General features: G+C 33.1%; 1 protein-coding gene across 6 annotated transcripts in view; it reads right to left on the reverse strand.

Moving 5' to 3' along the window:
- Positions 1-15,850, reverse strand: part of BCAS3 (BCAS3 microtubule associated cell migration factor) — a 570,722-nt gene that overhangs the window by 374,608 nt on the left and 180,264 nt on the right. For all 6 annotated transcript variants that reach the window (XM_060135888.1, XM_060135885.1, XM_060135887.1 and 3 more), the window contains exon 14: positions 6,230-6,363. In XM_060135888.1, coding sequence (XP_059991871.1) covers positions 6,230-6,363 — 134 coding nt within the window. The remainder of the gene's footprint in view (positions 1-6,229; positions 6,364-15,850) is intronic.

The raw sequence follows: 15,850 nt of genomic DNA on the forward strand, positions 1-15,850 counted from the left end.
AATATTAAGTATTCCAGCCCAAGAATATGGTTTAACTCTTTTATTTATTCAGGTCTTTACTCTCAGCAATGTTTTATAGTTTTAGAATATAGTCTTGCACATGGTATAGTCACTATTTTAAAATTTTAACTAATTTTTTTAAAATCACCAATTACTTTTTCTTAGTATGTAGTACCCTGAAGTCTTGTTAAAATCACTTATTAGTTCTAACTTTTTTGTAGTATCCATTAGATTTTCTACATGTCATCTTTAAATAAACATAATTTTACTTCTTCCTTACTAGTATGATGTCATCCTTCCTGCGGCTGCAGATTTCTCTGCAGATCTCAGGGGTTCTTTCTTTGCAGCTTTCATCTCTCTGGTGCTCTGTCCTGAGAACTCGATGATCTTTGTCTCCCTGGACTCTCATCAACAAAGGGAGTCTACTAGGCTCCATCTGGGTTCCCCCTTCCTGCATCATGGACTCTTTTTTCCTGAACTGATCATCAGCTACTATCAATTAATAATATTAAATAGCTAGATACTTTCCCCCTTGAGTATTAAACATACTAATCATACCATTTTGCAGAACTGCTCTGATAAAGTAAAAGTAACACGTATGCAGAGGTTTCAAAAGCAAGTTTACCATTTATCAAAATTAGCATGTTAAGTACAAAAACTACTTGTGTCTGCTTCAGTAAGACTTTACAGAAGTATATTTTTTAAATATTGTAAGGTCTTACTATATACAACTTCATTGATGAAAACTAAGAATATTTTTCTAACTGCATATGTACTTTATGAGGAAAATTACTGTCAGATGCAGAGGATATCCTAAGTCACAGATCACAAAACAAGTTAATTCAACATAATTAGATCCACATATTTGATTTTTTTTCTTGCCTGATGAAAGTGCCCTCAGAATCCTTGGAAGATTCCAGAAGGACATGATTTTAAAATACTCAAAGACAGATAGATCACTTGCCATACAGATTTCAACATCGGTGTTAAATTTTATATATCATTTCAAAATTACTTTCAGTAGAAGTTTATAAAAATTAATTTTATGGTCATTAATTGAGTTTCCTTAGATCTTGATGTTTGATGTTTAAAATTTCCAGTCTCCTAAATTACAGGGTGTGAAATAGAACAACAAAATTTTAATAATGTCTATTTGGTTTTCCTACCTGTTAAACAGGAATAGCATTGTCACTAGCAAACATGATTACCTACAAACGTTTGTCCATGTGCAGGGCACTGTTCTACAGATGAGAGACACCAAGAAGCTTAAGCAAGATCTCTATTTCCGGTTGGATGTAAAGGTAAATTAAGTGACAAATAATTCTAATGCAAAAGAGGTATCAAAAATAGGTGTAAATTTTTTTTAAAGGTGTGGGTACTTAAAATAATTCTAGTAGATTGTAGCTGAGGTACAGCATATCAGTAAGTAGGGAGGGCAGGACAGGGATTAAAAAACCAGAGTTAAGAAATAAAATGTGCCCTGTATTGTACAACACAGGGAATATACCCAGTATTTTTAGTAACTATAAATGGAACATAATCTTCAAAAATTGTGAATCACTGTGTTGTAACATATAATATTGTACATCAACCATACTTCAACGAAAAAAAATTTTTTAAAAAGAAATAAAATGTGCCCAGCAGCATGTAGAAATAGTAAATCTTTACCTAAAATGCTCACCTAATTAAAAACTTCCATGCAAAAGAAACAAAAACAAATGGTTACTAAATAAGAGTAAGCAAGTTCATTGTACCAGAAAGTTAAGGACAATGTCAAAGAATAATGGAGATAGGTCAAAAGTACATAGATGTCAAGCTAATAGGCTCCAACTGGTCAAATCTGGGATATTTTGAGTATTAAAATAATTATTGAATGACTATAACTCATTTAATAAAGAATCTATTCAATCAAATGATATATGTAAATAAAAGAAGTAATACAAAGCTTGATGAGGAATGGGATATTTACATAGTTTTAACTGACTTCCCTTAACCCGCTATCCGCCCAGGGCACAGCATAGAGGCAGCAGACTAAAATGTCCTTCTCCCAATCTTCCCCTGAAAGAAGTACATTTGCGTACTTTAAAGACCACTGCCAGCTTCCTATCAGTCTGCATCTAGGTGCTGAGACACACACCACATTAACAAAATGAAATATGATCATCCCAATAGATGCAGAAAAAACATTTGACACAATTCAACATCCATTCATAATAAAAACTCAATAACGTGGGTATAGAGAGAATGTACCTCAACATAATAAAGGCCATATATGACAAGCCCACACCTAACATCATACTCAATGGTGAAAAGCTGAAAGTTTTTGTTTTAAGATGTGGAGCAAGACAAGGGTGCCCATTTGTGATTCTTTTATTAAACACAGTACTGGAAGTACTAGCCAGAGCACTTAGGCAAGAAAAAAATAAACAAATAAAAGGCATTCAAACTGGAATGGAAGAAATAAAACTGTCTCTATTTGAAGATGACATGATCTTATATATACAAAAACCCTAAACACTACACCAAAAAACTGATAAAACTAATAAACAAATTCAGTAAAACTACAGGATACAAAATCAGTTCTGGTTCTTCACACTAATAACAAACTATCAGAAAGAGAAATTAAGAAAGTAATCCCATTTACAATTGCATCAAAAAGAATAAAATACGTAGGAAAATTTAACCAATGAGGTAAAAGACCTGCACACTGCAAACTATAAGACATTGATGAAACAAACTGAAGACACAAATAAATGAAAAAATAATCCATGCTCATGAATTAGAAGAGTACTGTTAAAATGTCCATACTACCCAAAGCAATCTACAGATCCAATGCAATCTCTATCAAAATTCAAATGGCATTTTTCACAGAACTAGAACAAAAAATCCTAAAATTTGTAGGAACTACCAAAGACCCCAAATAACAAAAGTGATCATGACAAAGAAGAACAAAGTTGGAAGCATCAAGTTTCTTGATTTCAAACTATATTATAAAGCTAAAGTAATAAAAACATCATGGTATTGGGGTAAAAACAGAAGCTAGCAGTACAGCAAAATAAGAAAGTAAAAAAAAGGAGGTATTATTAACAAAGAAAAGACTACAACTATCACTTGTATAGGTATACATTGTTTTAGAGTTCTGACCTAATGTAACAAGAAAAATAAAATTGAAAACAGTCAAAAGTTATCATAATTGTCAGAAAGTATGTTCTACTTATAAAATCCAAGAAAATGGTACAGAAGAAGTATTGGGTCTTACAGTAGAGTCTAGCAAAGCAGGAAGATACAAATTACAAATCTAATACAAAACAATCTATAGTTTATGATACCTCAGCATTAAATAACATTGGATGCAAAAATTCTACATTTAATGATGTGAATTCTAACTGTATTAAAATGTAATTTCAATGCAATCCAAATAAAAAACTTCAAAATATTCTTTATATAACTCAATAGGGTTACTCTAAAATGCATTTCAATGAGAAAATGCCAAAGAATAGCTGGGAAAGTTTCTGAAAATGAACAATAAAGCTGCTAAAGTAAGTAAAACAGCATAAAGTTGGTAAAAGGTACTGATTTATTTTTACTTTCTATTTGAGGAATTTTTTTGTTTTTTGGCCATGCTGCACAACTTATGGAATCTTAGTTCCCCAACCAGGGATCGAACCCAATCCCCCCGTGGTGAAAGTGCTGAGTCCTAACTACTGGACCGCCAGGGAATTCCCTAGAAGAATTTCCTGATATACACTAAGTGCAGAGATTGCTTTAATGAACCACCAATATCAGCATCACCCAGCTTTGCATATTGTGTTCAATCTATCTCTTAGTTTGTTTTGTTTTACCAGAATATTCAAAGGCAAACTAGAGATATCATATCATATCGTTTCAACAATAACTACTTCAGCATGACTTCAGGTTATATGCCTAACAGATTAGGGCTTTAAAAAAAAAAGTAACACAATTACAGACCCAGCAAAATAAACTGGTTAAAATCATGTAACTCCCAGTTCAAGGTCAATTTTCTCTGTCTCAAAAATGTCTTTTTTATACCTTGTTTAAATCAGCCTCTAAACAAAGTTCACATATTGAATTTAGTTGGTAAATTGATATGTCTTTTAAGACTCTTGTAATCAATATAACCACATCCCTACTTGTCATGTATTTGTTCTTTTATCTAACCAACACTCCCTTATGTCTAGATTATTTTAAAGCAAATTCCACACTCTTGTATGAATCACAAAAAAATAAGGATATTAAATTCCTTAATGGTATCTACTAAGCCAAATGTTCAAATCTCACCATTTGTATGAAAAATGTATTTTCATACTTGATTTGTATGAAACAGGATTCAAACAAGGTCCACACCTTCTACTTAGATATTATTCTCTAAAATTACTTCTAAGCCCTGCCACACAGCCTGGTTTTTGTAATGAACTTCCCACATTTTAGATTTCACTAGTTGCACTCTCATGGTATTTAACTTGTCCCTCTATCTATGTATTTTGTTTAATGTGCTAATTAACAAAATTAATTAGCCGGTTTGCAAGGCAGAAATAGAGACACAGATGTAGAGAATGAACGTATGGACACCAAGGGGAGAAAGTGGGATGGGGTGGTGGTGGGATGAATTGGGAGATTGGGATTGACATATATACACTAATATGTATCAAATAGATAACTAATAAGAACCTGCTGTATAAATAAATAAATAAATTTTTTTTAAGAAGTGCTCATTGTATCTAGTGGCTGAATTAAATTCAGGTTTAATTTCATAGATGATGTCGTATACATCCTAATTATTGGGATAGCACATGATATAGGTAGGACTGATCCACATTGCTAACATTAAGACTCATTAGCCAAAACCACAGAGATGTTTGTTGCCTAGGTACATTGTTTCATTAGAAATAGCAACACAGTGATTCTTATATTTCTACGTTTTTTAAAAACTGAGGTACAACTGACAGTGACATTAGTTTCAGGTGCATACCATAATGTATATATTATAAAATGACCAACAAAATAAGTCTAATTTCCAACATCTTTTATTCTGAAATGCTTCAATAAGGAAAAACCTTCCCTCATCAACTACTTGGTCATCTTATTAAATTGATACAAGAAAGGCAGGGTACTTTCTCTTTAATTATCAATTTTTAGAATAATGAGTTTGCAAACAAGCAACATACAGTAATGTCCAATACCTTGTTTTTAAGTATCATTATAAATCATGGGTTTATATATATTAAAGATGTTTCATTCTATTATAGAAAATTTAATGCAAAGCCATGAAAAACAACATTTTAGACTACTGGGAAAGAATGGACTAGTCAATAAATGTTGCTGGGTCAATGAGCTATCTTTCAGAATAAACTATATACAGAAGTGTACTGGTATATGCATACCCACAGGCTCTGTGAAAGAGTATTTGGGATTTAAGGCTATTAAAAAACATCTCAGTATCTACCAAGTGATACTAAGAGTATTAAATACATGTAATACACTCGGCATGGTGCTTAATTCAAATGCTCATTAAATTATATATATGGATGTGTGTGTATGCGTGTGCGTGCGCATGCACGCGCATGCATATGTGAGCAGTGATGTGCTAGTAAATGTTAAAAACTGGCTCCCTAAAGAAAAAACAGCCCTGATTTTTAGTGTTGCTGATTTCCATTGTGTAACCACTCCTAACGTGGATGATTTCAATCTACCAATATAATGTCACTACATCCAGAACTGGGGCTAGATGTGCATAACTGATCCTCACTAGCAACTGTGAGCTGGCTCCAGCATACCACTGAATATTATGCATATAAGTTATATACATTATAAAACTCGATTATTTTCTGGTATATGTGAATATGTATGTATTTACATGTATGTGTGTGTGTATGTATGCATGTATAGAATCAAAATGCCTAGGAGAAGGTCTGGAGAGATGGCTATCATACGGATGACAGTGTTTCCTCTGAGGCTAGAAATGGTATTATGGTAGGGGGAGAAGGATAAATGGAACTTCTGTCTTATCAACATTCATTGAATTGTTTACCTACTGCTTATATATTTACTGGATCAAAATAGGATAAAAACTCTTAATTATCTGACCCAGTCCAAAGAACAATATGAACTCACTAACATTAACGTTAAGCTCCTATATGATACAAATAACCAGCTGGATTAGATGTCATATTACACAAAGAAAACATCTTCTGAAAAATATAAAACTTACTTTGGCTTCAGTTTCTCCCCTGTGAAGAGTATACAGATGATGGACAGCACTTTGTGATGAGGACCAAGGATGAGTCAAAATTTGGAAGACATGGAAGTCATGGCCAAGGGTATCTGTCGTGACTAGAAGCATTCCTAAAGGACACACCAAAAAAGGGTAAAAATATAAACCATTATGTATGTGGATGAAATATTTTCACAAAGCATTAATCATGATTTAAAATATTACCAAAGGGAAAAAAATGACCAAATATATAAGAAACTTCCCAAAATAAAAAAATTAAAATGCAGGGTCTTTTTCCTACGGGAATACAAAACCTAGCACCACATCAGTATACAAGCATAGTGACATACTACATATCCAGGTTTTGTGATGTTCTCATATAACTGGTAGAGAAAAGTTTAAATGCCTGAATTTACAGAGTTCACAAGCATTTTCAGATAGCAAATCTGATAACAAAGAATGCAAAAGACTTTCCTCCATGGAATTAAACCCACTTCCACTTTTTCCATTTCTCAAAACCTGAATTATAAGTTCCAATTTATCTACTACTACAACTAGTAATATCCTACTCAATTCACCAGTTTAAAACTTGTTTCTACTCTAGCATAATATTTACCTAAATTCCCAACAGTGTCTTTCACAAAGCAAATTTTAATGAGATGTCATAGCTAAGAATTCTGTGCCCAACACAAGGTCACAAAAATTTTGTTTTCCTGTCCAATTTCTCAGTTTTGTATTTAACCTTTAGGTCTATCATCCATTTTGCGTTAATTTTTGTATAAAGTGTGAGGTATAAGACAAATTAAATTTTTTGCAAATAATGTCCAATTGTTTCAGCAGGATTACTTGAAGAGACTATTCTTTATCCATTAAATGTTTAATCTACTCTAAATCCACTGTCAACATGCCAAAGATCAACTGGCTATATTTGTGTAGTTCTTTTTCCGGAAGTTCTACTCTGTTGCATTGATTTCTATGTTTATACTTTCATTAATACCACACTTTCTTAATTTACGGTAACTTTGAGGGAAACTTTGAAATCAAGTAAAGCAAGTCCTCGTTTTCTGACCTTTTTCCAGATTGTTTTAGCTATTCCAATTCCTTTGCCTTTCCAAACACCGATTCAGCTTTTTGATATCTACAATGGCGATAATGGACATCTTAACAATATTGATTTTTCTGATATATGAACACCTCATATTTCTCTAATTTTTAAAAAATTTATTTTATTTATTTTTGGCTGTGTTGGGTCTTTGTTGCTGTGCATGGGCTTTCTCTAGTTGTGGCAAGCAGGAGCCACTCTTCGTTGAGGTATGCAGGCTTCTCATTGCAGTGGCTTCTCTTGTTACAGAGCACGGGTTCTAGGCATGTAAGCTTCAGTAGTTGTGGCATGTGGGTTCAGTAGTTGTGGCTCGCAGGCTCTAGAACGCAGGCTCAGTAGTTGTGGTGCACGGGCTTCATTGCTCCATGGCATGTGGGATCTTCCCAGACCAGGACTCGAACCCATGTCCCCTGCATTGGCAGGCGAATTCTTAACCACTGCACCACCAGGGAAGCCCCAGCACCTCATTTTCTTGATATGTGTGTTCTCTGACTTTTTTTTTCTTGTTCAGCACATTGATTACAAATATATTTTCTTAGAGCTACTATAAATGGTACTCTATTTCAATTATCAATTTTTCCTTGTTAGTATATAGAGATATAATTGACATTTATATATACATGTGTGCATACCTATATAGTCTGCCAATTCTAGAAGTTTTTATGTAGATTACATGGAATTTTCTTTCCAAACATATAGTATGTGAATAGACATAGTTTGATTTTTTTCCTTTCCAAACCGTACTCCTTTTTTTTCTTTTTCTTGACTTACTACATTTGCTGAGGTAAACAGGAATGGTGAGAAGCAATATTCATGCCTTGTTTCATATTTTAGGAGAAAGTATTCAATCTTTAAGTATGATGCCAGCTGTAGATTTTTTGTAAATGCCCTGTATCAAGTTAAGGACATTCCTTTCTACTTGTAATTTGTCGAGAGTTTTAAATAATGAACAGATGTCACATTTTTCTAGTGCTTTTCTGCACCTATGAGATGATTACCTGGTTTTTCTTCTTTGGTCAATTAATATGGTAACTTTTAATAATGAAAAGTTATCAAATGTGGAACAATCTTGCATTCCTGGGATAAACTCCACTTGGTCAAAATCCTTTATTATATGCTGCTGCATTGAATTAGCTAAAATTTTGTTGAAGATTTTCGTGACTGTGTTCCTGAGGGATATTGATTTGTAGTTTTCTTTTCTAATAATGTGTTCGTCTATTTCTGGTATCAGGGTAAAGCTGGTCTTGTTGCAGAATGTTCCTTTTATTTTCTAGAAGAAATACTTAAATAAATTTCCAGTAGAATTTGCCAGTAAAACTATTTGGGCCTTTGTGTGTGTGTGTGAAGATTTTTAGATATTTATAATAATTTAATTTCTCTTTAATTTAAATTTTGTTAATTTAAAATGTAATTTTTCTTCTTGGAGGAATTACTCTCTATAACTCAAGGATACCGTCTGTAGGGTCTTTAGCACACTTTTTCATTCACGATAACCGAAAATTTGTGTCCTTTCTCTTCTTTTCTTGACAGTCTAGCTAGATCTTTTCAAGGAAACCATTTTGGTGTCATTGGTTTTCTCTTTTCCATTTCACTGATTTCTCTTATCTTCCTCCTTTTGCTATAAAGATCTTCTACTACTATATCCTTCATTTTACTTGCTTTAGTTATATCTCCTCTTTCTTTTTTCAAGTTTCTTAAGGTTGAAGCTTAGATTACTGTGTCAGGAAGATATGTTTTTTAGTTTCCAAATGTTTGGGTATCTTCCAGGTATCATTCATATATTGATTTCTAGTTTAATTCCATTATGACAAGAAATTAGTTTTATGTCTCAGAATGATATATCTTGGTAACTGTTCAATGTACACTTGAACACCTGGTGTGTCTTATCAGTGTCAATTTAATTTAATTGATAGTGTTATTTGGATCTTCAACATCCTTACTTATTGATTGCCTGCTTTCGCGTTCTATTACTGCATAGAAGTCAACATCTCCAAGCATAATCATAAATATGCTTTTTTCCCAGTTATATAAGCTCCCTAAATACCAGACCTTTTTTTTTTTAATATAAATTTACTTATTTATTTATTTATGGCTGTGTTGGGTCTTTGTTGCTGAGCGCAGGCTTTCTCTAGTTGCAGTGAGCGGGGGCTACTCTTGGTTGTGGTGCGTGGGTTTCTCATCGTGGTGGCTTCTCTTGTTGTGGAGCACTAGGCTCTAGGCATGCAGGCTTCAGTAGTTGTGGCACGTGGGCTCAGTAGTTGTGGCTCGTGGGCTCTAGAGCACAGGCTCAGTAGTTGTGGCGCACAGGCTTAGTTGCTCCGCGGCACGTGGGATCTTCCCGGACCAGGGCTCAAACCTGTGTCCCCTGCATTGGCAGGCAGATTCTTAACCACTGTGCCACCAGGGAAGCCCCAGACCTACTTTTTTTTAAGTCCATACACACTTAGGATTATTATGAGTTCTTGGTGAATTACCTCTTTTATCATAATGTCCCATTTTAACCCTAATATTTCCCTTGTTCCGAAGTAAACTTTTTCTGATATTGATATCACCACTTCTGTTTTGCTTTGATTGGTATATGCATGGTATACACTTTTTTATTATTTTGCTTTCACAATCAATATATTATAAAATGACTGTGTTTTGGACAATCATCGGGATCTAGTTCTGGGGTTTTTTATTCCAATCTCAGACTTTTAATTGCTGTTTGTACATCATTCACATTTAGTGTGACTTATGGGTAGGGTTGAATTTACATCTATCATTTTGTTATTTTTTTATTGTACCCTTTTTTCTGATTATACCCTTGGGTTTTTTTCCTTTTTTTAAAATTTTTGTTTTATACTGGAGTACTGTTGATTCACAATGTTGTGTTAGTTTCAGGTGTACAGCAAAGTCATTCAGTTATACCTATACATGTATCTATTCTTTTTCAAGTTATTTTCCCATTTAAGTTATTACTGAATATCTAGCAGAGTTCCCTGTGCAATATATAGGTCCTTGTTGGTTATATATTTTAAGTTGTACCCTTGTTTTTGATTTTTGTTTATTTATCTGCTCTTGCTTCCTTCCCATTTTTGGATAATTTCACTGTTTTTCATATCCAATTTTAATTTGTCTATTGGTTTTTACTAGTTGTTCCAGAGATTATAATACACATATTTAAATTTGTGTGTGTTTGTTAATATTTTGTCCAGAATTTTTATTTGTTTTCTGTGGGAAACAGAAGCAGAATCATATTTTTTAATTCCTAAAACTTTTCTTTGCTGAAAGAAAAGATTATGAAAGAATATTAAGCACCTGTGGAAAGATAAAATAGGCATTTATACGGGAAGATGAAGTATATTTGAGTTTGCTATTTATTGGCTAATATAAGGTATAGCTCTAGTCATTACATTAGATTAAAACATAGCAATATTAGATGACAGTGTCTTGGCTATTTCCAAGAGAATACATTTGAGATGATGAAAGTGTCATTTATTGAGATCTACTTCAAATCTCTTAACATTTTATATAACACTGCCACCCACTCTATGCCTAGCTATCATCATGAGGTCACTGACATACTTAATATTCTTTCCATATTGTTGTTGTTATTCAAACAATAAATTTCTAAGATGGGACATGTTCTTTCTTGTGGACAGTATTTGACTCCTACTTTTTGCTTAGTTATGGTAAATTTGTATTATCACAATTCTACTTCTATGTTCCAATTCCACATTCCCACAAAATTATTTTCTGCATATGACAAACAATTCAGTGGAAACATTCTAACAGCAAATGTGATGAACTTATATTTATATATTACTCATCTACTGAACATAAACTTCACTTGGTTTCTTTTATTAGCATATCAATATTTTACTCATAATTAGCATTCAAATAGTAGTCCCTATTAAGCAAATCAAAACTATTATTGTTTTGCATATGAAAAATAATCACAGATGGAAACTTTTCAACGTACTCCTAGTTTTTCAAATTGACATCAATATCTGTTTGGTTTCTAATATGCAAAACAAACTGAAATTTTTAGAGAATTAGTCCTTTGAAAATTTATCCTTATTATTGTCTGTGTATCCTGTCTCAAAAGTTTTCTTTTTCCACTTCTCCATGCAAATGTGGCTTCTATAATCCAACAATGAGCTCACTTTTTTGACAAAACTTTAAAACAATTTTTTTTTAATTTTTAAAAAGTAGAGAGAAGTATAGTACTATACCAATAACATGCTTTCTTTTAATTTATAATTTCCTCTTTTGCACATCTGCTGGGAGAAATGACAAGCTCCTTTTTTCTAGAAAACAAGTTAAAAAGCAGATATACATAAAAGGAAAGACTTGTACAGAGTAGACTGTGGCTTGAGAACTATTTATGCAGCATCAGAAGACTAAACCAGACTCTAGCCTGGCCATAAACTAAACCCACGCCCCAGATGAGGTGCCAAGCCACAAAAAGCATTTGCGTCATCTGGGAATACAAGGAAAAGAAGGACTTCTAATTATAGGGCCTGGAAGCGGAAGCCTAGAGTGATTAGCTGTTTAGGCGCTGCTGTATGTTTATCTGGAAGCTTCCTCTCCTTCACTCTCAGCCTTAAGTTTGATAGATGAGCGTTAGCATTAGAGGGTGGGGACTAAAGCTGCTGATGGTACATGGTGTTCTCCAAAATCTGAGGTAGCTGGAGACTGAACATTAAGGCTTTTGCGGCCTCATAAGAACATAAGTCTTTTCAACTGGGCGTCAGCTGGTTAACCCAAAAGGCAAAATTAAAGAGTAGCAAACCTTGACTGGGCATATGCTATAAAATCTTGGAAACATGAGTAGGGAAGCCTTTTTTGCTATATACTATTTATAACACCTACCTAATTGTACGGTTCTTTATCAAATACACACATATGAACTGGAAGACAAATTACCAGCTATTCACACTCTCTCCAAGAAGAGACATATGCTGGGTCATATAGAAATCTTTACAGGAATTCAGATTATTATCACTCATAAAATAATTGTATGTTTTAGTATTAACTCTTGTGAATTTAATACTTCCCCTTCAATATTTATACAGATGGAAACTTAAAAATTATTAAAGTTTGTAATCTTTAAATGTCCTAACATCTTCATTTAAACAATTATTTTCTTCCTTTCATTTTGCATCATGAAATTGTTAAGCTTCTAAAGACATCTTTGGCCATATCCAATAGGTAAATATTCTAGTATTCATTACTTTCAACAGTTTATTCATCCAACAGACATAGAGGAAAAGTGGTAAATGTCTATGTATATCCTTATTGTTCCAAGTGGCTGGATATATTTCTTGTCACAAGCCAGAATACTTTTTAAACTGTATTAACCTTTATTAATGTGTAATTTATATAAAACACACTCATTTAAAGTGTACAGTTTGATGACTATGACAAGTATGTATACCTCTGCAGCTACTACCATAATCAAGATAGAGAACATGTGAAAAAATTCCCTTGTGTCCACTTGCAGTCCCTCCCCTCCCCATTGCCTGGCCCCAGGCTACCACTGATTGGCTTTCTGTCATTATGAATTAATATTGCCTACTTGAGCATTTCATGTAATGGAATCATGTAATATTTTGCTACACCTATTCACTACAGGTAAGAGTAGTCCGTGCACTTATTTATATTATTGAGTAGTGTTCCATTATATGGATATATGACAATTATATATCCATTAAGCAGTTGATTCTTGGTTTTGGCTGTTGTGGAGATTCAAGTACAAGTCTCTCTGTGGACATATGTTTTCATTTCTATTAGGTGAATATTTAGGAGGGGAATTGCTGGGTCATATGTACACTTAACTGTATAAGAAACTGGGGAAACGTTTTTCCAAAGCGGCTGTATCATCTTACCTTCCCGTGAACTCCATAATTTTGCAACATTTGGTATTGCCACTCTTTTTAAATTTAATCACTTCAGTGAGCACTTGGTGGTTTCTTGTGGTTTACATATGCCATGTTCCTTGGTGATCAGTGATGTTGGGGTGCTAAGTGGCTATTTACATATTTTCTTGTGTGACATGATTGTTCAAATCTTTTGCCCATTTTAAACTGTTTGGTCTTTATTTTATATACATTTAAAGTATATTTATATTACATTATAAAATACACATAAACTTATATATGTGTATATTTATCTCAAATATTTTCTCCCAGTTTATGGCACCCCACTTCATTTGCTTAACCGTATGTATCCCAAAAGGTTTAATGAAGACCAATCTGACGGTTTGTTTTTTTGGTGTCCTATCTAAGAAACCTTCCCCTATCCCTCCTGGCACAATAATATAATCCTTCTGTTTTCTTTTTGAAGGTTTATAGTTTCAGGTTTTAAATTAAGTCTATGATTGATTTTGAGTTAAATTTTTGTGTATGGTGTTAAAGAAAAGTTTATTTTTTCCCAAATGGATATGCCAGGTGCTCTAGCACCATTTGTTGAGAAAACTATGCTATCCCTAACAAATTACGTGACACTTTGGTCTAAAATCAAGTGACCATAAGTGTTTGTTCAATTCCTGGATTCTATTCCATCCATCTATGACTATATTTACCCCAAACCATCTTTTCTACATTACTGTAGATTTATCAAGTAAGTGAGAAATTTAGGTAGTTTCAGTTTTTAAAATTTACTCATCTTTTTCAAGATTGATTTGACTATTTTAGATCCTCTGAGTCTCCATATTATTTTAGAATAAGCTTCCGTTGATTATTTTTGGTTTAAACATTCGCTTTTAATAAAGCTAACTATTAGTGAACAATATTAACACAAAACACTCACAGGATATCAAAGCACAACAGTGATAAAACATTTTTATGTAAACATGGTTTTCTACCATAATTGAATTAATGAGTTTTCTCACCATATAACTAATTGTAACATCACAACACAGAAGGTCACTAGGATGGCAAAAATGTAAAATTTTTAGATAAAGCAGTTACCTTGGGAACATTCTTACGTACCAACACAATGCTATCATCCTCAAAGAAAAATTATATACACAGATACAGATAAACGCACACGCGCACACACACACAGCAATACTAAATTAATGTCACAGACAATCATTGCTACAAGTTCATAATAAAATACATTGAGAATTGAGGTTAATAGGATTTTGGTAGACAGATCAGTCTGCTTAGAAGATATATTTTATGTATTAAGCCTGTAAGATGTAAATTGAAAGGTAAATTTGGAAATTTAGGAATTTCCAAAGAAATGCCATTTGATGTACTTCACAGATGTATGAAACAGAACTTTAAAATTTTCTAGTTGGAGTTTATGTGTGTCTGTGTGTGTGTGTAGATATATATATAGTTAGAAAATCACCAAGCTATACACTTAAGATTTGTACAATCTGTACCATATAACTACAGTTCAATAAAAATGAAGACGAACCAAAACAATAACAAGGGTGAGGAAACAAGATAACATTGATGATTTTATCTACAGTGAAAGAAGAGAGGGAAAAGATAAAGATGCTAAAGAGAGAAGTTAGAGAGTTAAAACACTAGCCCTATGGGGGAAAAAAAAACCACCAAAAAATAAAGAAAGAACATAGCAGTCATAGAGAGATGTATAAGAAATACAGATACATAGTGAGGAGTCAAGAAAGAGGTCTACAAGTCTCAGATGTTCAGCGTGGCCAAATGAGTGGTCAAAGCACCATTATTCATGAATTCCACTGTGTATATATGAAAATATAACAGATTTCATTCAGGGTTCTAACAGGGGAGATCAGAAACGATGTAACACATAATGATTAGATGGAAGATAAAATTTGGTCATCACTTAACACTTTTATTTTGGGTATATTTGCAAACGTAGCAAATATTAGAAAATAGGTCTATATCTATATAGCCAAATACAATGGCTTCTTAGCCCATCAAAAAGATATGACTTAAAAAAAAAAAAGATATGACTTGAAAAAAAGAGAGACCAATAACAAGAACAATCAAAAACCTCCCATGAAATAATGGAGGTATGGGGTTGGGGGGAGTGAATTTAGTTCATTTTTAATTAAATAATAATTTTATTTTTTCTATGCTATTGGTAAGACTTTGTTAAGATTATATTTATTAATTTTGAATAGACTGCTGCTTTCACATTTTCCTTCTCTTCCTCCATTCCTGCAACCACTCCCATCCTTTCCCACAATAGGCACCCACCATACTGAATTTAATATATGTCCTTTGAAATATGCTTATCCTTGAAAAATACTTAAACTGTTTTAAGAGTACTGTTCAAAATGTTGAATAAAAAAATATTTAATATATGGCAAGAATATAGACCAATCTGAAAGAGGAAACTGAAACAAGCCTGAAGCTAGGGGAGGGCCAGAGCATTCTAGAAGAGTGGAAAGGAGAAGGGACAACAATATTCAAGTACTTTACTGTTTTAAAGTTGTCCTTTAAAAAGTTTAATTCAACCTTGGCTACTTTGCCTGTATGTACTTGGTTATAGATATCCTTCTTTACCTTCTTCAAAATTTAATACTGGGT

Source organism: Lagenorhynchus albirostris, chromosome 20 (genome assembly GCF_949774975.1).
Source record: "Lagenorhynchus albirostris chromosome 20, mLagAlb1.1, whole genome shotgun sequence".
Lineage (NCBI taxonomy): Eukaryota > Metazoa > Chordata > Mammalia > Artiodactyla > Delphinidae > Lagenorhynchus > Lagenorhynchus albirostris.